We start from the raw sequence: 20,753 nt of genomic DNA on the forward strand, positions 1-20,753 counted from the left end.
CGGGGGCTGGTGGGGGGGCGCGAGCCGGGGTCGGGCGGGCGGGGGCTGGTGGGGGGGCGCGAGCCGGGATCGGGCGGGCGGGGGTTGGCGGGGGGGCGCGAGCCGGGGTCGGGCGGGCGGGGGCTGGCGGGGGGGCGCGAGCCGGGGTCCGGCAGGGGGGCTGGCGGGGGGGCGCGAGCTGGGGTCAGGCTGGCAGGGGGGCGCGAGCCGGGATCGGGCGGGCGGGGGCTGGCGGGGGGGCGTGAGCCGGGATCGGGCGGGCGGGGGCTGGCGGGGGGGCGCGAGCCGGGATCGGGCGGGCGGGGGCTGGCAGGGGGGCGCGAGCTGGGGTCAGGCTGGCGGGGGGCCGCGAGCCGGGATCGGGTTGGGGGGTTGGCGGGGGGGCGCGAGCCGGGATCGGGTGGGGGGGTTGGCGGGGGGCGCGAGCCGGGGTCGGGCAGGGGGGCTGGCGGGGGGGCGCGAGCCGGGGTCGGGCAGGGGGGCTGGCGGGGGGGCACGAGCCGGGGTCGGGCGGGCGGGGGCTGGCGGGGGGGTGCGAGCCGGGTTCGGGCAGGGGGGCTGGCGGGGGGGCGCGAGCCGGGATCAGGGGGGGTCCCTCGTCCTGGGCCTGGCACTGGGGTTTCTGGGCTCCGGGTGCGAGGGAGGCGCAGTCTCGGGCAGCTCCCTCCTGGTGTCCCCCCCCCCCCGGCCCATTTCTCACCCCTGCCCCCCCCCAGGTGGCAGCGGGGGCCGGCGGGAGCGGGACCAGGACCGGGATGGCGGAGGAGAAGAAGCTGAAGCTGAGCCACACGCTGCTGCCGGCCGAGTCCATGAAGGTGATGGCGGAGGCCATGGGCATCGCCCAGGTGCCCGAGGAGACCTCCCAGCTGCTGGCCGACGAGGTCAGCTACCGCATCAAGGAGATCGCCCAGGTATGGGGGGGGCCCCCACGCAGCCCCCCCGTGCATCCCCTGCCCTGGGGGGAGCCCCTGACAACCCCCCCAGCCGTCCCTCACACACACTGTCCGTACCTATGCCCACCTCCAGAGAAAATCCCCCACGCCCCAAGGTGTGGCCCCATCCCGGCCCTAGGAGAACCCCAGTCCCCCTACACTCGAACCCTCCTCCCCTCCCCCCGCTCTGCTCCCACCCTCGCCTTCCCAGGGGCCCTTGGGGCGAAGAGGGGCCGCCTCTGCTGTGGTAGCCTGCCCCCCACGTGACACAGACACCCCCCCGTCTCCCCACAGGATGCCCTGAAGTTCATGCACATGGGCAAACGCCGGAAGCTGACCACGGGCGACGTGGACTACGCCTTGAAACTGAAAAACGTGGAGGTAACGGGGTGGGGGGGCCCCCTGCAGCTGAGGAGCTGGCGGGGCAGGGGGCCGTGGTGTTGTGCCTGGGGGGCAGGGTCTGGGCTGGTTGGGCTCCATGCTAGGGGGCCCCTTGCTCTAAGGGTTGGGCGTCTCTGGCCTTGGCGGGTGGGTCCTGCAGTTCAGGGTATTTCTGGGTGGGGGCACACGCCTGGGGAGGGTGGGCTGTGCGGGGGGGCCTGTGAGCTTTGGGGGGTCCCTCCCAAGGCCCGGCAGCCTGCCGGTCGCCGTGGCGAGACCCGCGTGATGTGTAGGGAGTTCATTTCCGGCGTGGATACGTCTGTTCCCGAGAACGGGGCATGGTGCCTGGGGGCGGCTGGCGAGCCCCTCCCTGACGGGCCCGGTGTGTATCGCACCCGGGGCCATTCCTGTTGGTACATAAAGCCGCGGAGCCAGGCCAGACTTAACGTCCAGGCCAGGCGCGGCCTGAGGCCTTACACAGCCAAGGGGACCCCAGAGAAGTCTCCGCGGGGGGACCTCCTGGGGCCCCAGCCAATACTCTGTCCTGGCCTGAAGGCAGAGTGGTGGGCCGAGGTTTCATCCTTCGGCAAACCGGTCCGTGGCGGCGCCGCGACCGGGTCTCAGAGCCGTGTCCCCCCCTCTCCCCCACAGCCGCTGTACGGCTTCCACGCCCAGGAGTTCATCCCCTTCCGCTACGCCAGCGGGGGCGGGCGGGAGCTCTACTTCTACGAGGAGAAGGAAGTGGATCTGAGCGACATCATTAACACGCCGCTGCCCCGCGTCCCGCTGGACGTCTGCCTCAAAGGTGGGGGCGCCGTGGGGGGAGGGTGTTCGGGGGGCGGGCGTGCCAAGGAAGGGAAGACGTAGGGGGTTCCCCCCGTGCCAGCTCTCACCCTCCTCCGCTTCCTTTCAGCTCACTGGCTCAGCATCGAAGGCACCCAGCCCGCCATCCCCGAGAACCCGCCCCCAGGTGAGTTGTGGGTCCGGGCACAGCGCCCGCTCTGGTGCCCCACGGGGAACCGGACCTTCTGCTTCCGGTGCATTGTGTTCTGTCTGTGGGCTTGGCCTGACCGACCGCTCAGCACTAAGCAACCCGACAGACAAGCTTTTCCGGGTGATGCCCGCGACGCTCCCCAGAATTCAGCTGTTCAAAAGTTATAGAAATGCCCTTGGTGGAGCCCTGTGCCCCGCCCCAGAGGTGGCTGCATCTCAGCGCCGGACGAGGGGTCCCTGTGTCACCAGCCTCCCCGCCCCAGAGGTGGCTGCATCTCAGTGCCGGGAGAGGGTCCCCGTACGAACAGCCGCACACGTGAGGGGCTGGCTCGTGACCCTGCTCCGTGTCTCTCTCCAGCCCCCAAGGAGCAGCAGAAAGCGGAGGCTACGGAGCCGCTGAAATCCACGAAGCCCGGGCAGGAGGAGAACGGCCCCCTGAAGGGCCAAGGGCAGAGCACAGCCGCCCCAGATGGCAAAGGTGGGCGGGGGGGCAGCGGGGCCGGGAGAGGGAGGGGCTCCTAGGGGCCAGGGGGCGGGGAGGCAGAGCAGTGTTAGCGGGGGGGGGGGAAGGGTGGGAGCTGGGGGGTGCCTCCATGTCAATATGAGGGGGGCAGCTAGTGGGGGAGCGACTCTGGGCTGTCTAATGCCCCCCGTGCTGGAGGGGGCGGGGCTATGTCCCAGGGGGCGGGGCTCTGCTCACACCCTGCCCCCCCAGGGAAGGAGAAGGCACTCGTGCTGGAGGGGTCGGGGCTATGTCCCAGGGGGTGGGACTCAGCTCACACCCTGCCCCCCCCAGGGAAGGAGAAGAAGGCCCCCGTGCTGGAGGGGGTGGGGCTATGTCCCAGGGGGCGGGGCTCTGCTCACACCCTGCCCCCCCAGGGAAGGAGAAGAAGGCCCCCGTGCTGGAGGGGGCGGGGCTATGTCCCAGGGGGCGGGGCTCTGCTCACACCCTGCCCCCCCAGGGAAGGAGAAGGCACTCGTGCTGGAGGGGTCGGGGCTATGTCCCAGGGGGTGGGACTCAGCTCACACCCTGCCCCCCCCAGGGAAGGAGAAGAAGGCCCCCGTGCTGGAGGGGGTGGGGCTATGTCCCAGGGGGCGGGGCTCTGCTCACACCCTGCCCCCCTAGGGAAGGAGAAGAAGGCCCCCGTGCTGGAGGGGGCGGGGCTATGTCCCAGGGGGCGGGGCTCTGCTCACACCCTGCCCCCCCAGGGAAGGAGAAGAAGGCCCCCGTGCTGGAGGGGGCGGGGCTATGTCCCAGGGGGCGGGGCTCTGCTCACACCCTGCCCCCCCAGGGAAGGAGAAGGCACTCGTGCTGGAGGGGTCGGGGCTATGTCCCAGGGGGTGGGACTCAGCTCACACCCTGCCCCCCCCAGGGAAGGAGAAGAAGGCCCCCGTGCTGGAGGGGGTGGGGCTATGTCCCAGGGGGCGGGGCTCTGCTCACACCCTGCCCCCCTAGGGAAGGAGAAGAAGGCCCCCGTGCTGGAGGGGGCGGGGCTATGTCCCAGGGGGCGGGGCTCTGCTCACACCCTGCCCCCCCAGGGAAGGAGAAGAAGGCCCCCGTGCTGGAGGGGGCGGGGCTATGTCCCAGGGGGCGGGGCTCTGCTCACACCCTGCCCCCCCAGGGAAGGAGAAGAAGGCCCCCGTGCTGGAGGGGGTGGGGCTATGTCCCAGGGGGCGGGGCTCTGCTCAAACCCTGCCCCCCCAGGGAAGGAGAAGAAGGCCCCCGTGCTGGAGGGGGCGGGGCTATGTCCCAGGGGGCGGGGCTCTGCTCACACCCTGCCCCCCCAGGGAAGGAGAAGAAGGCCCCCGTGCTGGAGGGGGCCCCGCTGAAGCTGAAGCCGCGCAGTATCCATGAGCTGTCGGTGGAGCAGCAGCTGTACTACAAGGAGATCACCGAGGCCTGCGTGGGCTCCTGCGAGGCCAAGAGAGCCGTGAGTGCCCCTCCCTCTTCCCACCCCCCACGGGTGCCTGCTGGCCTGTCCCCCCACAGATCCTGTGCGACAGGGCCCCCGCCCCTGGCCCCCCAGCGCTGACGGGCCGCTCGCTCTCTCTGCCCCCCCAGGAGGCCCTGCAGAGCATCGCCACCGACCCCGGGCTCTACCAGATGTTACCTCGCTTCAGCACCTTCATCTCCGAAGGGGTAAGGGGGGGGCTGGGCCGAGCCCCCCCAGGTGTGATCCCTGACCCCCGTCTGTCCCCTCTAGGCTGGGGGGAGCCCCGTGGGGGGGTGGGGAGCTGGGTGAGCCCCCCAGGCTGTGACTCTCCCTGTCCCCTGTAGGCTGGGGAGCCCCGTGGGGGGGTGGGGAGCTGGGCCAGCCCCCCAGCGCCGTCCCCCTGACCAGGTCTCCCCCCCAGGTGCGTGTGAATGTGGTGCAGAATAACCTGGCGCTGCTCATCTACCTGATGCGGATGGTGAAGGCGCTGATGGACAACCCCACCCTGTACCTGGAGAAATACGTGAGTGGCCGCCTGGACGCCGGGGTCCTGGCTCGGCTTTATGGGGCGGGGGGGCTGGGAGCCGGGACTCCTGGGTTCTCTTCCCTCTGCGAGCCCTGATGGGCAGCGGGAGGCGGGGGCTGGGTCCTGGCAGCGGCTAACCCCTCTCCCCCTGCGCCCACCCCCCCAGCTGCACGAGCTGATCCCGGCCGTGATGACCTGTATCGTGAGCCGGCAGCTCTGCCTGCGGCCGGACGTGGACAATCACTGGGCCCTGCGGGACTTCGCCGCCCGCCTCATCGCCCAGATCTGCAAGAACTTCAGCACTACCACCAACAACATCCAGTCCCGCATCACCAAGACCTTCACCAAGGTGGGGCGGGGCCTGGGGAGAGGGGGCGGGGCCTGGGGAGAGGGGCGGGGCCTAGCACCACCACCAATATCCAGTCCCGCATCACCAAGACCTTCACCAAGGTGGGGTGGGGCCTGGGGAGAGGGGGCGGGGCCTAGCACCACCACCAACATCCAGTCCCGCATCACCAAGACCTTCACCAAGGTGGGGCTGGGCCTGGGGAGAGGGGCGGGGCCTAGCACCACCACCACCAACATCCAGTCCTGCATCACCAAGACCTTCATCTTTGGGGGGGGGGGGGGGGGGCTGGGGGCGCAGGACTCACCCCGCCTTTGTCCCCGCAGAGCTGGGTGGACGAGAAGACGCCCTGGACCACACGGTACGGCTCCATCGCTGGGCTGGCCGAGCTGGGTCACGACGTGAGTGAGACCCCGGGCACGTGAGGGAGAAGGGGGCTCCCGGGGTCTGCTGGGGGTGGCGGTGGGGGGTGGGAGGGATGGCCCCTGGGGCATGCTGGGAGGGGCGGGGTGGGGGTGGCCTCCCAGCTGACAGCTCCTCTTCCCAGGTGATCAAGACCCTGATCCTGCCGCGGCTGCAGGTGGAGGGCGAGCGGGTGCGTGGCATTGTGGAGGGGCCGGTTGTCAGCAACATTGACAAGATCGGGGCCGACCACGTCCAGAGTCTGTTGCTGGTGAGCGCTGGGGAGGGGGGGTGTGGCCTGGGGTCGGGGGGTGTGGTCTGGAGTGGGGGGGCATGGCCTGGGGGCTCCGTATTTGGGGGTGCAACTTAGTATCTCCTTCCAACTCCCCTCCTGCTCTCAACTTCCCTGGGGCCCCTCCTACTTCCTGGGCTCTGCTCCTTTCTCTCTGGTCCCGCCCAGTCCATGAGGCTCTGCCCCTTTCTCATGGGCTCCTCCCCCGTCTGGTTCCTCCCAGTCAATGAGGCCCCACCCCTTTCTGGACCTTCCCACTTCCTGGGGTTCCACCTCTTCTCTCTGGCTCCGCCCAGTCCATGAGACTCTGCCCCTTTCTGGTGGGTCCCACTGCCTGGGGCTCCGCCCCTTTCTCCTGGGCCCCGCCCACTATCCACATCTCCTCCCCCGCCTCCCTGGTGGCTTGCCAGGTTCCCGCTCACCTCTCCCCTCTGCCCGCCCCGCAGAAGCACTGCGCCCCGGTGCTGGCCAAGATCCGCCCGCCGCCCGACAACCAGGACTCGTACAAGGCCGACTACGGCTCCCTGGGCTCCCTGCTCTGCACCCACGTGGTAAAAGCACGGGCGCAGGCCGCCATGCAGGCCCAGCAGGTCAACCGCACCACCCTCACCATCACCCAGGTACGGGGGGCGGCTGGCTTCTCGCTCTGGGGAGGGGCGGGCGGGCGGCTGGCTCTGGGGGTGGGTACCTGGCTTGGGGGGGGGGGGGGGGCAGCAGGCTCACGGGGGACAAGGCATGGGCTGGAACCGGGAGCTGGGGGGCAGAGGATGTCATGGGGGGCAGGGAGCTGATTCTGGGGTGGGGATCCAGATGGAGGGGGGCAGAGGTCAGTGGGGTGGGACCTAGGAGGGGCAGGTTGGTGAGAGTCCGTGGGGGGGCAGGAGGAGGGGGGCTCCCGTGGGCACTGCGAGGGAGAAGGCTGTGGGGCTGAGGCCCGTATTTGGGGGGGGGTGGCAGGGGCACGGGGAGGGTACTGGGGTGGGTTTGTCTGACCACGTCTGTCCGTCTCCTCCCGGCAGCCCCGCCCGACGCTGACCCTGTCCCAGGCCCCCCAGGGCCCCCCGCGGGCCCCGAGCATCATCAAAGTGCCCAGCTCCATCACGCTGCCCGTCCAGACCCTGGTGTCCGGCCGCCCCTCCACCCCCACCCAGCCCTCTCCGCCCCCCACCAAGTACATTGTCATGTCCTCCGCCTCCGGCAGCAGCGCCTCCCAGCAGGTAGGGTGGGGGGACGTTTTCGCTACAGCGCAGTGGTCAGCCACGGCCCTCCTGCCTCAGTTTCCCCGCTCCGCAGCCCGGCTCTGACCCCGCCGGGGGCTGGCACGCTCCTGCCCTTAGCCGGGGCATCGGGGAGCCCCCTTCCCAGCCTGCGCTGCCCCTCGGCCCCCACATCCTCCACTCCGGATCCCTCCTCTCAGAGCTGTCTGGTGTCCAGCCCATCAGGACCAGCTGCCTTGGGAGGGGCCTGGGGGGCAGGCTGGCATGAGGAGCGGGGGGGGTTCCCCTATACTGCCCTGTGGGGAAGGCTGGCAAGGGGGGAGGGGTGGCTCCCCCATACTGCCCTGGGGGGCAGGCTGGCGAGGGGGGGCTCCCCCATATTGCCCTGGGGGGCAGGCTGGCATGAGGGGAGGGGGATTTCCCCCTTACTGCCCTGGGCGAGGGAGGTGGGGGGAGGGCATGCCCCCATGCTGCCCTGAGAGGGTCCTGAGGGGCAGGTGGGGGTGGGGGAAAGGGTAGGGCTCCCCCATGCTGCCCTGGGTGGGTCCTGGGGGGCAGGCTGGCGTGGGGGGGGGTCTGTCCCCCCCCCAGCTGACCCCCGTGCCTGTCATTCGCAGGTGATCACTTTCAGCAGCAGCCCCCTGGGCACGGCCAGCTCCCCCGTCAGCACCACGGCGGCCGGGGTGCAGCCCGTGGTGAAGCTGGTCTCCACGGCCCAGACGGCGCCCAGCGCCACGGTGACGGGCAGCCTGCAGAAGTACATCGTGGTCTCGCTGCCGCCCCCGGGCGAGGGGGGCAAAGCGGGGGGGCCCCAGCTCTCCCCCTCGGCCCCGCCGGGCCTGGCGCTGCCCGGCCTGGCCCCCGCCGCCACCATCAAGCAGGAGCCTGGCGACAGCCCCCAAGCCCCTCCCGGCACCCCCAGCCCCTTCGGCAAAGCCAACGGGACGCAGGGGGGCGTGGCCGGGTCGCCCCAGCCCTCCCAGTGACCCCGGCCACAGGGACACCCCCACCCCCACAGTGCCCCCAGGGCTGGGGTCGGTGGTGTGTGTGTGTGTGTGTGTGTGTGTGTGTGTGTGTGTGAGAGGGGGGGATCTGACCCCATTCCCCCCCCGGTGGCGTGTGGGGCCGGCTGCAGCGGTAGCAAAGGCCAGCGGGGGGCGCCAGAGGCTAACGGATCGGCGCCCCCCTGCAGTACCCGGCCTGGCTGGAGTGGGGGGGTGACAAGGGGGCTGCCCCCCGTGTACATAGCTGTGAATACCGCGCTGTAAACCCGCTAACTCCCAATAAACCAGCCCTGCCCTCATCTCTGCACCTGGCCTGTCTGTTCCGCCGGGGAACCCAGGAGTCCTGGCCCCCCATCCCCGTGCTCGCACCGGGCCTCTCTCTGCCTCCGGGGAACCCAGGAGTCCCGGTCCCCCATCCCCCTGCTCGCACGGGGCCCCTCTCTGCCTCCGGGGAACCCAGGAGTCCTGGCCCCCCATCCCCCACCTTGGATGGGGAGAGGGACAGGGCGTTTCTCTGCCTTTAGGGAACCCAGGAGTCCTGCTCTGCCCTCTCCCTCGCAGCCCTGGGGCCGTGGGGTGCAGCCTGGTATTGGCCCCATGCCGGAGTGGTGCAGAGCCCATCGCAGGGGAGCTGAGGCTGAAGGTAGGGGGCTGGGAATGGGGGTGGGTGGGGAGAGCTTCCCCCCCCACGCTGCTCAGCCCGGATCCCCACAGATCTCCCCTGATGGGGGTCCCTCTGCCATCACCATGGGGCAGGAGCTGCTCCCCCCTTGGGCAGGGCTGGGGGGAGCCCCAAACTCAGCTCATGGGGGCCAGGGCCAGCCCCCCACTCCACCTATTTGCCCCTGGAGGGGGAGCTGTGGGGCTGGGTGGAATTGGGGGGTCACTGTTTCTCAGAGTCACCCCCAGCCGCTCCGCGTTCTGCAGTTTATTGTCCCGGGGGAGGGGGGGGCTAGCGCAGGACCCCCGAGCCCTCCCGGTTCCAGCAGGTGAAGGAGGAGCTGGGGGGGTACACAGAGACCCCCTCCCCGGCGGAGTCCCCCTGCCAGCCCTTGGAGGGGACCCCGCCCGAGCTGGGGGTCAGCGGGCTCCAGCTGGGGCTCTCGGGCAGGGGGCAGACATAGGCGCGGTGGGTGGGGCATGGGGCCGGGTGGCCCCCCAGGTTGTGGGGCACGGCCGGGTGGGCTCCAGGACGTGCCCAGTGCTCCTCCATCTTCAGGCCGGGGGGGGGGGGAGGCTGGCTGGGGGGCGGCGGGAGCGGAGATGGGCCCCCGGGCTTGGTCTTCGGCCAGACTCCGTGGGGCTGGAGGCCCCCCAAGCTCCTGGCACTGCTGGGGGGCTGCGGGGCTGGCCGGGGGGGCGGCCGGTCTGCTCAGAGCATCCACTACAGGGGGAGAGAAAGGGAGCGTCAGCCCCCCCACCAGCCTCGTGTGTCCACCCCCATGTCCTCCCCTGCCCAGGGGCATTGTGGGAGCATGTGGCTCAGTGTGTGTGTCCCCCCAGCCCTGGAGGATGCTGGGAGAAGGGGGGTCCCCGCCCCAGGGGGGGCTGGGGGAAAGGGGGGCCCTGGCCTGGAGGACGCTGGGAGAAGGGGGGGCCCCAGGGGGGGCTGGGGGAAAGGGAGGCCTTGCCCTGGGGGATGCTGGGGGAAGGGGGTCCCTGCCCTAGAGGATTCTGGGATGAGTGGGATCCTGCCCGGAGGACGCTGGGAGAAGGGGGGTCCCCACCCCAGGGGGGGCTGGGGGAAAGGGAGGCCCTGCCCTGGGGGATGCTGGGGGAAGGGGGTCCCTGCCCTAGAGGATTCTGGGATGAGTGGGATCCTGCCCGGAGGACGCTGGGAGAAGGGGGGGTCCTGCCCTGGGGGATGCTGGGGGAAGGGGGGCCCTGCCCTAGAGGATTCTGGGATGAGTGGGATCCTGCCCGGAGGACGCTGGGAGAAGGGGGGGCCCTGCCCTGGGGGATGCTGGGGGAAGGGGGGCCCTGCCCTAGAGGATTCTGGGATGAGTGGGATCCTGCCCGGAGGACGCTGGGAGAAGGGGGGGCCCTGCCCTGGGGGATGCTGGGGGAAGGGGGGCCCTGCCCTAGAGGATTCTGGGATGAGTGGGATCCTGCCCGGAGGACACTGGGAGAAGGGGGGGCCCTGCCCCGGCTCTCTGCTCTTGACTCACCTTTTGGGGTGCAGAGCTGGAGCAGATGCTGGACAAGGGGTCTTAGGTGCAGCCAGAGCTGGAGGGGGGAGAAATGGATCAGACCCACTTGTTCCTGGCCCCTTCCACCCCCCTTCAGACCCAGCCCCCCCAGCCCGGTGTCCCCCCCCAGCCCACCCCCTCCAGGTGTCTCCCCTCGACTCAGTCTCCCCCCTGCAGACTCATTGGCTCCCCCAGCCCGGTGTCTCCCCATGAGTGCGGGGCGGGAGGGGGCCCTGCTGGGGGTTAACTAGCTGGGGGGCCGGCTCATTGGGGCCGGCCCCCCCCCGGGCTCTCACCAGGCTGGTCGTGTTCAGCCCCACACACACCAGCAGCCCCAGGACCCCCAGCGTGGCATCGCCCAGGCGCTGGCAGGAGTTGCAGGGCATGGCCAGCGGCAGCTTCTGTCCTGGGGGGCAGCCCCACGGCTGGGGGGGTCCAGCTGTGAGGCAGCACCCAGGGCCTGTGACCTCATAGTGGAGCGGGAAGGGGGGGCTGGGGGTCTCGGGCAGGGGGACAGCGCAGGGACCCCCAGGCGGGGACGAGCTGGGACGCCGGGCGGGGGGCAGGAAAGGGATTTCCCCCCCCAGCTCAGTAATCCGTGGGGCAGGGTGCTGCTAGATCCTCTGGGCCCATCTCACCCCTGGCCGGGCCGGGTCCTATGGCACTGGGGGCCCCTCGGTCTCTGCCCATGGCCACACGAGAGCTCCGGGGGGCTGCCGGGGGGTCGTCTGACGGTCCCTGGACTGAATTCACCTCCTCCAATTTCTGGGTCTTCTGCAAACTTGATGGAGGGGGTGAGCTGATGTTGTCTGCCAGGCCTGCTCCACGCCGGATCCTGTTTACCCTTCGCCGGGATCGCCGGGATCCAGCTTCTCAGCCACCGAACGCGGGCTGGGTTCGTTTGACCCGGCGCTCGTTAGTCCCGCTGACGCCCAAGGCTGTTACAGCCGCCCCGCGACCTTCGCCAGCCAAACCCGTAATCCCCGCGCAAGCAGAGCGCGCCTTCACTGGACGGGATTGATTCTCCATACACCCGCGGGGACTGGCCCTAATTACATTATCCTGTTAATTCTTTATCAGTCGGATCCCGTATCGGCCGCTCCGTTCTCTTGCCTGGGAACTGTATCGGGCGACAGGCCTAGAATGACCCAGGTCTTCCTGGTTACCCTGTTCAAATAGCGTTAACACAGACCAGAACGAAATGACCCTTTTTGCAACTGCATCGCTGTGTTAGCTCCTATGCAAGCTGCGATCTGCTCTAAGCCCCAGGGCCTTTGCAGCCGCACGACCACCTCGCGATGGGTTTGTGGCCACGCGTTTGATTTTCCCTGCATGCGGTTCCTTGCACTGGTTTTTACTGAATTGAATCTTGTGGATTTCAGACCAATTCTCCCAATTTGTCACGGTTGTTTTGAATTCTGACGCTGTCCTGCAAAGTGCTTGCGATCCTGCCCAGCTTCTGCCGCTTTTAGGAGCATCCTCTCCACTCCTTTATCCGAGTCATTAATGAAGATGACCCAGGACTGACCCCTGTGGGACCCCAGTAGATACGCCCTCCCAGTTTGACCACCAACCTTTGACAACGACTCTTTGGAATTGCATCTCGACCCCATTTCCCTGGTTTGCTTACGAGCCTGGCATGTGGGACTCTTGTCAAAAGCCTGACTAAAATCAATATAAATGAAGTGATCATGTGACATGATGACAGCAACCGTTTTTCTCAAATACAGAACAGAGATAATTATTAAACACTTCTGCTGTGTCTGCATTATTACTGATAATTCTACCATTTCCCTCCTGTAATGAACCAATACCATTGTCAGAATTTCTTTTTGTTCCTAATGTACTTTTAAAAACATCTTTCTTTGTCCTTAACTCTGCCGGTCACAGATTTCTCCTGGTGTCCCTTCGCTTCCCTTATCAATTTTCTACAATTCCTAGCTCCGGATCCATTTTCGTTACAGCCAATTTTCCCTTTCTAACAAGTATTTATTTTTACTTTTTTATAGCTGCCTTCACTTCCCCCTCTAAACCAGGTTGGGGTTTTTTAACCAATATGCACATCTTCCTTTTGATTGTGGAAATGCAGCTTTTTGAGTATCATTCACTTTTTTCTCATTAAATTCTTCCTCCCAGCTGATGTCGGGCAGAATGGTCTTCCACTTTGTGAAATGGTCTCTTTTAAAGCACCGAGCAGATCTAGCGCAGGTTTGGACTTTGTTTGTTTGCACATTAGCAATGGGATCAAGCTGTGATTACTGGTACCTAAAGTGACCGTTCATTTTTAGTTCTGTGCTCAGTGTCTCTTTGGCTGCCAAGATGGGGTCTAATCTAGGATTTGCCCTGTTTTGGCTGTGACGCTTTTTGAGCTAGGAAATTGTCATCTCTAAGGCTTAGAAATTCCACGGGTGTTTTAGGGCCGGCAGCACGAGACCTCCAGAATACGTTGCTCAACTTGAAATCCCCCGTGATTCGGCAGCTTTCCCCCCCACACCTCATAGATAGATGGTTAAGGAACCAGTCATCCTGTTCCCTGGTGGCTGTAGCAGACACCAACTCCCACCCCATCTTGGGCTTTATGGCTTAGGACGCTGACCCAGGAGCATTCGAGATCATTTTCTTCCGGGTCGGCCGTAACGAAGGAGGGTCGAGTGGTTCCTTCAGCCCGGCGGTTCTGAGACACCCGCGTACACACTGACACACGTCCACGGCTGTACACTGCCCCACTTATGGCGTGAGGCAGACATGCTGTCACGGAGTAAGGGGGAGTCAGGGCCCCGCACCCCTCTTCCTGAGATCGACTGTGACTCTCAACCAGCCAGTAAAACAGAAGGTTTATTAGATGACAGGAATACAGTCTCAAGCAGAGCGTGTAGGTACGGCCAGAACCCCTCAATTAGGCCCTTCTGGGAGGTTCAGGGAGCTTAGACCCCAGCTTGGGGTTCCCTGCGTTGCACCACCCAGCCTAGCCCTCCGAAGACCAAACTCCTTTCTTCCCTAGCAGCCCCTCCCTCCTTTGTTCAGTCTCCCAGGCAGAAGGTGTTACTTCTCCCAACCCCCCTCCTGGCTCAGGTTACAGCTCAGGTAGCTTCCTTCCAGGGAAGTCTCCCATCCCTGATGCAACCCCCCCCTGCAACATTCCCAGGTCAAATCTGCCCCGCTCCCTGTTCCGTCACACATGCCCACCGGTGTGCACTCACACAGCTGTGCACCCCCACCCCCATGCACCATCCCACAATGCACCGGGCTTGGCCGGCCCACAATGCACCGGGCTTGGCTGCTGACTCTGGACTGCCCCCCCCCCATGCCAGTTCAAAAAACATGACTGAAACCAGAGGGGCTTTTGTGAAATGTGTGTGTCTCACACAGCCTTATCCCCCCCACCTAGATACTTAAGAACTGCATAGGGGAAACTGAGGCACCCACACAGTATTCAGAGAAAACATTAAGAACAGTCCCACTTCGTCACCCCGCACCCAACTGCGGCCTCTGACCGCCCTGTGTGGGGTATTGCCAGGGCTCAGCTGTGTGTGTGTGTGTGTGGGTCTCTGTTCCCACGCCTTCACCGGGAGCTGGGGACGCCAGCTGGGATGAGGCAGGCGTGACCCTGGTGACTCGGGACTGGCGTGCCTGGCACAGGCTGTGCGAGAGCTTTGCACGGGGCCGGGCGTGCATGCGAGGAAAAGGGACCGGCCCTGCGAGATGTGGTTAGCAGCAGCCACCAGCCGGCCCGTCAGTGAGGCCGGAGATGTGGGGATGGCAGGGCCTCGGAGCACACGGGGCGCGTGGTAGGCGGCGCTTTCCTGTTTGCCAGCGAGGGGGGAAGCGAAAGCTGCGATTGCTGCTGTCTGTGCTCCTGCAGCGCCATGGCCGGGCCCGGCAGCTTCCCGCTCGTCGCCCTGCTCCTCAGCCAGTGCCTGGACACCGGTCAGAGCAGGGGCCTGGGAGCCAGGACGCCTGGGTTCTCTCCCCGGCTCTGGGAGGGGAGTGGGGGCTGGTGGTTAGAGCGGGGGGGCTGGGAGCCAGGACTCCTGGGTTCTCTCCTGGCTCTGGGAGGGGAGTGGGGGCTGGTGGGTTAGAGCAGGGGGGGCTGGGAGCCAGGACGCCTGGGTTCTCTCCCCGGCTCTGGGAGGGGAGTGGGGGCTGGTGGTTAGAGCAGGGGGGGCTGGGAGCCAGGACTCCTGGGTTCTCTCCCCAGCTCTGGGAGGGGAGTGGGGGCTGGTGGGTTAGAGCAGGGGGGCCTGGGAGCCAGGACGCCTGGGTTCTCTCCCCGGCTCTGGGAGGGGAGTGGGGGCTGGTGGGTTAGAGCAGGGGGGGCTGGGAGCCAGGACTCCTGGGTTCTCTCCCTGGCTCTGGGAGGGGAGTGGGGGCTGGTGGGTTAGAGCAGGGGGGGCTGGGAGCCAGGACTCCTGGGTTCTCTCCCCGGCTCTGGGAGGGGAGTGGGGGCTGGTGGTTAGAGCAGGGGCTGGGAACGAGGCAGGGGGACCAGTGGTTCTGGGGGGGGGGGTCTAACCCCTCTCCTCTCTCCCCACTAGGGACCAGCAAGGCAGGGCTGAAGCTCTGGGCCGAGGACCCCATGGCCCTGGGGTCCCCCCTGCAGCTTCACTGCGCCTTCCCGGGCCAGGAGCACATCACCCTGGTGAGCTGGTGGCACTGGGGCCAGAACTGGAGCCGTGAGGACCTGGCCGTGATACACCCCACGCATGGGGCCTACGTGCTCCCCGCTGTCCGGAGCCGCTTGTGGGTCACCAATGTGTCCGACGACGGGCAGGTGATACTCACGGTGCACAGCCTGGATCTCCAGCACAACGACACCCGCTACTGCTGCAAGTTCTCCACCTTCCCCTCGGGTGTGTCGGAGCAGTGCCTGCAGGTCCTGATCCCCGAGCCTGGTGTGTGGTGCTGCCGGCGGGGCAGGGATGGAGGTGGGGGAGGGATGGAGGGTTCGAGGGAGGCGTGGAAGCGGGGTGGGGAGGGAGGGAGGGTTTGAGGGTTGGACAGATGAACACGGGGTGGGGATTGAGGGAGGGAGGGATGGAAGCGGGGTGTGGGGGGATGGATGGAGGGTTGAAGGGATGGAGGGATGGAAGCGGGTGCAGAGGGAGGGATGGAGGGAAGGAAACGGGGTGGGGAGGGAGGGAGGGATGGTAGCGGGGTGCGGAGGGAGGGATGGATGGGTGTGGAGAGAGGGAGGGAGGGATGGAAGTGGGGTGCTGAGGGAGGGATGGAAGCAGGGTGCGGGGGGACAGTGGGATGGAAGCAGGGTGCGGAGGGATGGAGGGTTTGAGGGTTGGACAGATGGACACGGGGTGGGGATTGAGGGAGGGAGGGATGGAAGTGGGGTGCAGAGGGAGTGAGGGAGGGAGGTATGGAGGTATGGAAGCGGGGTGCGGAGGGAGGGAAGCAGGGTGTGGGGGGAGGGATGGAGGGTTGAAGGGATGGAGGGATGGAAGCAGGGTGCGGGGGGATGGAGGGAAGGAAGCGGGGTGGGGAGGGAGGGATGGATGGAGGCAGGATGCAGATGGAGGGATGGAAGTGGGGTGCGGAGGGATGGAGGGATGGAAGCGGGGTGGTGAAGGAGGGATGGAGGGATGGAAGCAGGGTGGGGATGGAGGGATGGAAGCAGGGTGGGGAGGGATGGAAGTGGGGTATGGAGGGATGGAGGGAAGGAAACAGGGTGGTGAAGGAGGGATGGATGGATGGAGGGATGGAAGCAGGGTGTGGAGGGATGGAAGTGGGGTGTGGAGGGATGGAGGGAAGGAAACAGGGTGGTGAAGGAGGGATGGAAGGATGGAGGGATGGAAGCAGGGTGGGAATGGAGGGATGGAAGTGGGGTGTGGAGGGATGGAGGGAAGGAAACGGGGTGGTGAGGGAGGGATGGAAGCGGGGTGGTGAGGGAGGGATGGAAGCGGGGTGGGGATGGAGGGATGGAAGCGGGATGCGGGGGGATGGAGGGATGGTTGGACGCTCTCCATCCCTGGATGCTCTCCAATCTATCTCCCCTCCCCCGCAGCCGCTGACCCCTCCCCAGCCCCCCACTCCTTGCGCCGCGCCTTCCTGCGCCCCGACGTGCTGGGGACCCTGGGCGCCGGGGGCTTCTTCCTGCTGGGGAGCGTCCTGCTGCTGGGCTACCTCCTGCGGGAGTGGACAAGGAGGCGGAGGTAGGAGATGCGGACACCCCCCCATCCTGATCCCAGCAACCCCCACAGCAGGGCAAGGGAGGGGATAGGATACACCTGCCTTCGGGGGGTGGCTGGGAGCCAGGACTCCTGGGTTCTCTCCCCGGCTCTGGGAGGGGAGTGGGGGCTGGTGGGTTAGAGCAGGGGGGGCTGGGAGCCAGGACTCCTGGGTTCTCTCCCCGGCTCTGGGAGGGGAGGGGGGGCTGGTGGGTTAGAGCAGGGGGGGCTGGGAGCCAGGACTCCTGGGTTCTCTCCCCGGCTCTGGGAGGGGGGTGGGGGCTGGTGGGTTAGAGCAGGGGGGGCTGGGAGCCAGGACGCCTGGGTTCTCTCCCCACTCCCTCACTGTACCCCCTCTCTTTCTCTCTAGGAAGCTGAAGGTCTCTCATCCCCACCCCGACCTGCCCAGCTCTCAGGTGACCCCGCCTTGCTCTCCACGGGGCTGGGGGGTGGGATGGGGGGGACACCTCATGCACTTTGTCTCCTGGCCTGGGGCACCGAGGCCCCCGTGGCCAGTCCTCCATGGGGCAGAGGGGTCAGTATCAGCCAGCCCCCGTGTGTGTGGGGGGGCACAGGCATTAGCCACCCCCCCTGCCCCAGGACTCTGCAGAGCAGATGGGCCCAGCCACCACATGTCTATTCACCGCCCCCACCACCACCGACGCCTGCTGGAAAACATTGGCTGCAGCGTCACTGAACAGGAAACCACCCCAGTTTTCAGTTCCTCGCCCGCCGCTCGGCTCAGACCCGCCCCTGCCCTGCCCCCACAGCCTGGGTCCTGCAGGGCCCCCATGGGGCACGGGTTCAGGCTGCGGCCTGAGCCCCCCAGCACACGGACCCTGCCCCAGGGAGCGTGCAGAATGGCAACCCCCTGGGACTACGTATCCCATGGTGCAGCGGGATGCCCTGCTCCATGGCAGCCCCCTGCTCGGCTTCCATTGCATGCTGGGAGCTGTAGTCTCCTTGGGCTGGCATGGGGAATGGCGCTCTGCTGGGCCCCATTGCATGCTGGGAGTTGCAGCCCCCGAGGGGCACAGGTGGGTAGCTGGGCCCTGTTGCATGCTGGGAGTTTGCAATCTCTGTGGGGCGCAACTGAACCCCCATGCCCTGCAGCCGGAGTGGGGTTTGCTGTCAGCTGGGCTCTGCTGCATGCTGGGAGTTTGCCGTCTCTGTGGGGAACGCTGGGCCCCATTGCATGCTGGGAGTTGTAGTCTCAGCGGGGCTCAGCTGGGCCCCATTGCATGCTGGGACTTGTAGTCTCTGTGGGGGGTGCAGTGGGGGGCTCTGCCCTAGGGGGAGCGGTACCTGGGGCAGGTCCCCCTCCCTAATGCTCGTCTTGCGTTACCAGGAGACCCCCATAGCTCTGTGGGTGCAGCAGGGGCTGCCGGGCCGGCGCAACTCTTTCTCCGCCCCCTACGTGCTCATCAACTTGGACTATTTCACCCCCCAGCCCAGCGCCACGGCCCACGGGGGCCCCCTGCCCCCCCCGGTGCCACCCCGGCCAGGCCGGGACAGAGGGCAGGGCCCGGGGCAGAGCAGGGCCTCGCGGTGGGAGCAGGGGTGTGAGGAGCAGTGCCCAGGCCGCCGGCACAGGACCTGACGCTGGCTTCCTTCCCCTCGGGACTCGGCGCCCCGCAAAGCTTGAGGGACCCGTCCCCTCCTCTGCGAAGACAGGACGCTGTCCACCCCTCGTGCCACGCGCGGGACCCCACGGCTGGAGCTGCCCGCCCCAGAGCTGTTGTGACAGGATGGGAATTCTCTGGAACATTTTCTATGAAGACCGTGCGTGCCTCAGTTTCCCCCTCTACACAGCGTGGTGGGAAAAGGCGGCTCGCTCTCGGGCCGGGCACGACGCAGGGGGGACGAGCGCCGGGCTGTCCCGGGTCTCTGCAGACAATGTCAAAGCCAGTCAGCGGGACATTTGGTACCGAGCGACCATGAACAGCCCCCGCCCGCAGGCAGCCGGCCGTGTGGGTCCAGACGGAGAGCCAAGAACCGAGCCCGGCCGGGGTCCAGGTGACCCGGAGGGACTGGGCTCAACCTGTCTGTTCTCCACAAATAAACTACGCGGGGGGAAAACCGGTCTCAAAGAGGCCCCCCCGCCCCCGTTCCTGTAGGTCCTACAGATAAACAGGCTGCTTGATTCGCTCTCTCGGCCGGGGGGGTGGGTGCTTTGTTTGGGAATAAACCCAGCTGTTCTGTCACCCCCGGAGCCGTCCCCTCCCAGTGCCAGGCCTGGAGCCGACCTCTCCCGGAGCCACCCCCGGAGCCGTCCCCTCCCGGTGCCACCCCTAGAGCCGTCCCCTCCCAGTGCCAGGCCTGGAGCCGACCTCTCCCGGAGCCACCCCCGGAGCCGTCCCCTCCCGGTGCCACCCCTAGAGCCGTCCCCTCCCAGTGCCAGGCCTGGAGCCGACCTCTCCCGGAGCCACCCCCAGAGCCGTCCCCTCCCCCAGTGCCAGGCCTGGAGCCGTACCCTCCCGGTGCCACCCCCGGAGCTGTCGCCACCCCCAGAGCCATCGCCCCCCCCGGTGCCACCCCTGGAGCCGTCCCCTCCCGGTGCCACCCCTAGAGCCGTCCCCTCCCAGTGCCAGGCCTGGAGCCGACCTCTCCCGGAGCCACCCCCTCCCGGTGCCACCCCCAGAGCCGTCCCCTCCCCCGGTGCCATCCCCGGAGCTGTCCAATCCCGGTGCCACCCCCGGAGCTGTCGCCACCCCCGGACCCATCGCCCTCCCCAGTGCCACCCCTGGAGCCGTCCCCTCCCGGTGCCAGCCCCGGAGCCGTCCCCTCCCCCGGTGCCATCCCCAGAGCCGTCCCCTCCCAGTGCCAGGCCCGGAGCCACCCCCTCCCGGTGCCACCCCCGGAGCCGTACCCTCCCGGTGGCACCCCCGGAGCCGTCCCCCCCCTCCCGGTGCCACCCCAGGAGCCACCCTCAGAGCCGTCCCCTCCCGGTGCCACCCTCGGAGCCGTCCCCCCCCCGGTGCCAGGCCCGGAGCCATCCTCTCCCAGTGCCAGGCCTGGAGCCGACCTCTCCCGGAGCCACCCCCGGAGCCGTCCCCTCCCGGTGCCACCCCTAGAGCCGTCCCCTCCCAGTGCCAGGCCTGGAGCCGACCTCTCCCGGAGCCACCCCCAGAGCCGTCCCCTCCCCCAGTGCCAGGCCTGGAGCCGTACCCTCCCGGTGCCACCCCCGGAGCTGTCGCCACCCCTAGAGCCATCGCCCCCCCCGGTGCCACCCCTGGAGCCGTCCCCTCCCGGTGCCACCCCTAGAGCCGTCCCCTCCCAGTGCCAGGCCTGGAGCCGACCTCTCCCGGAGCCACCCCCTCCCGGTGCCACCCCCAGAGCCGTCCCCTCCCCCGGTGCCATCCCCGGAGCTGTCCAATCCCGGTGCCACCCCCGGAGCTGTCGCCACCCCTGGACCCATCGCCCTCCCCGGTGCCACCCCTGGAGCCATCCCCTCCTGGTGCCAGCCCCGGAGCCGTCCCCTCCCCCGGTGCCAACCCCAGAGCCGTCCCCTCCCAGTGCCAGGCCCGGAGCCACCCCCTCCCGGTGCCACCCCCAGAGCCGTACCCTCCCGGTGGCACCCCCGGAGCCGTCCCCCCCTCCCGGTGCCACCCCAGGAGCCACCCTCAGAGCCGTCCCCTCCCGGTGCCACCCTTGGAGCCGTCCCCCCCCCGGTGCCAGGCCCGGAGCCATCCTCTCCCGGTGCCAGGCCTGAAGCCATCCTCTCCCGGTGCCATGCCAGGGTCGCACTTTCATGCTCTCGTGCGACACTTTGAGATACCGATTCCCCAACATTATGGGCCATCTCGGGCCCCGGCCCGCAGGGGATGATCTCGCCCCAGGTTCTGGGAGGGTCTTGGGGACGGTGACAGCTGCTCCTCCCCCCCCCCCGAACACCTGGGTCCGTTTCAGAGCAGGGCCTCAGCAGCGGTGGTTTCCTGCCCTGGCCCCGGGCCGCCAGGATGCTGCTGATACGTTGTGTGGCATCCTGTGGTGGTGGCCGATTTCACCCCGCGGGCGCGTCACCAGCACTGCGGTTCCTCGCAGCTCCGGTCCTGAGTGTCCGTCCGTTGCTTTGTGTCTGTCTGTCTGCTGCCCACCTGCCGCTTCCTCTGGGCCCCGCTGCTCGGGGGAAAACCGGTCTCAGCGAGGCCCCCCCCCCCCTTCCTGTAGGTCCTACAGATAAACAGGCTGCTTGATTCGCTCTCTCGGCCGGGGGGGTGGGTGCTTTATTTGGTAACAGCAGCAGTGCAGGGGTTGGCGCCGCCTCACTGCACCCCCCTCCCGCCGCCACCACGTTCATTGCTGGTGGGCGCAGGGAGCCGTGGGGTACCCCGGGTACCAGCGCCCCTGCTGCGGGGGAT

The 20,753-nt window shown here is 67.7% G+C and overlaps 2 protein-coding genes across 2 annotated transcripts; both read left to right on the forward strand.

Moving 5' to 3' along the window:
- The first annotated feature begins 755 nt into the window (after positions 1 to 755).
- On the forward strand, positions 756 to 8,009 carry TAF6 (TATA-box binding protein associated factor 6). The gene is made up of 14 exons (XM_065417342.1): positions 756 to 881; positions 1,227 to 1,313; positions 1,965 to 2,118; positions 2,227 to 2,283; positions 2,665 to 2,784; positions 4,095 to 4,237; positions 4,369 to 4,446; positions 4,662 to 4,763; positions 4,933 to 5,115; positions 5,439 to 5,513; positions 5,660 to 5,785; positions 6,253 to 6,426; positions 6,826 to 7,023; positions 7,641 to 8,009. The coding sequence occupies exons 1-14, from the start codon at positions 756 to 758 to the stop codon at positions 8,007 to 8,009; spliced, it is 1,992 nt and encodes a 663-aa protein (XP_065273414.1).
- Positions 8,010 to 14,054: 6,045 nt separating this feature from the next.
- On the forward strand, positions 14,055 to 17,992 carry PVRIG (PVR related immunoglobulin domain containing). The gene is made up of 5 exons (XM_065416977.1): positions 14,055 to 14,143; positions 14,752 to 15,108; positions 16,230 to 16,377; positions 16,763 to 16,808; positions 17,741 to 17,992. Exons 1-5 carry the CDS (start codon positions 14,083 to 14,085, stop codon positions 17,990 to 17,992), a joined length of 864 nt encoding a protein of 287 aa, XP_065273049.1. The 5' UTR covers positions 14,055 to 14,082.
- The last annotated feature ends 2,761 nt before the right edge of the window (positions 17,993 to 20,753 follow it).

This window comes from Emys orbicularis, chromosome 15, assembly GCF_028017835.1.
Source record: "Emys orbicularis isolate rEmyOrb1 chromosome 15, rEmyOrb1.hap1, whole genome shotgun sequence".
NCBI classification, from domain to species: Eukaryota; Metazoa; Chordata; order Testudines; family Emydidae; genus Emys; species Emys orbicularis.

Excerpts from the sequence above, each read along its gene's own strand:
- TAF6 (XM_065417342.1), top strand. The coding sequence starts at position 756 with ATGGCGGAGGAGAAGAAGCTGAAGCTGAGCCACACGCTGCTGCCGGCC. Across the intron at positions 2,284-2,664 it reads CCCCGAGAACCCGCCCCCAG|CCCCCAAGGAGCAGCAGAAA; the intron begins GTGAGTTGTGGG and ends GTCTCTCTCCAG. Across the intron at positions 5,514-5,659 it reads TGGCCGAGCTGGGTCACGAC|GTGATCAAGACCCTGATCCT; the intron begins GTGAGTGAGACC and ends TCCTCTTCCCAG.
- PVRIG (XM_065416977.1), top strand. The coding sequence starts at position 14,083 with ATGGCCGGGCCCGGCAGCTTCCCGCTCGTCGCCCTGCTCCTCAGCCAG. Across the intron at positions 15,109-16,229 it reads GGTCCTGATCCCCGAGCCTG|CCGCTGACCCCTCCCCAGCC; the intron begins GTGTGTGGTGCT and ends CCTCCCCCGCAG. Across the intron at positions 16,809-17,740 it reads CCGACCTGCCCAGCTCTCAG|GAGACCCCCATAGCTCTGTG; the intron begins GTGACCCCGCCT and ends TTGCGTTACCAG.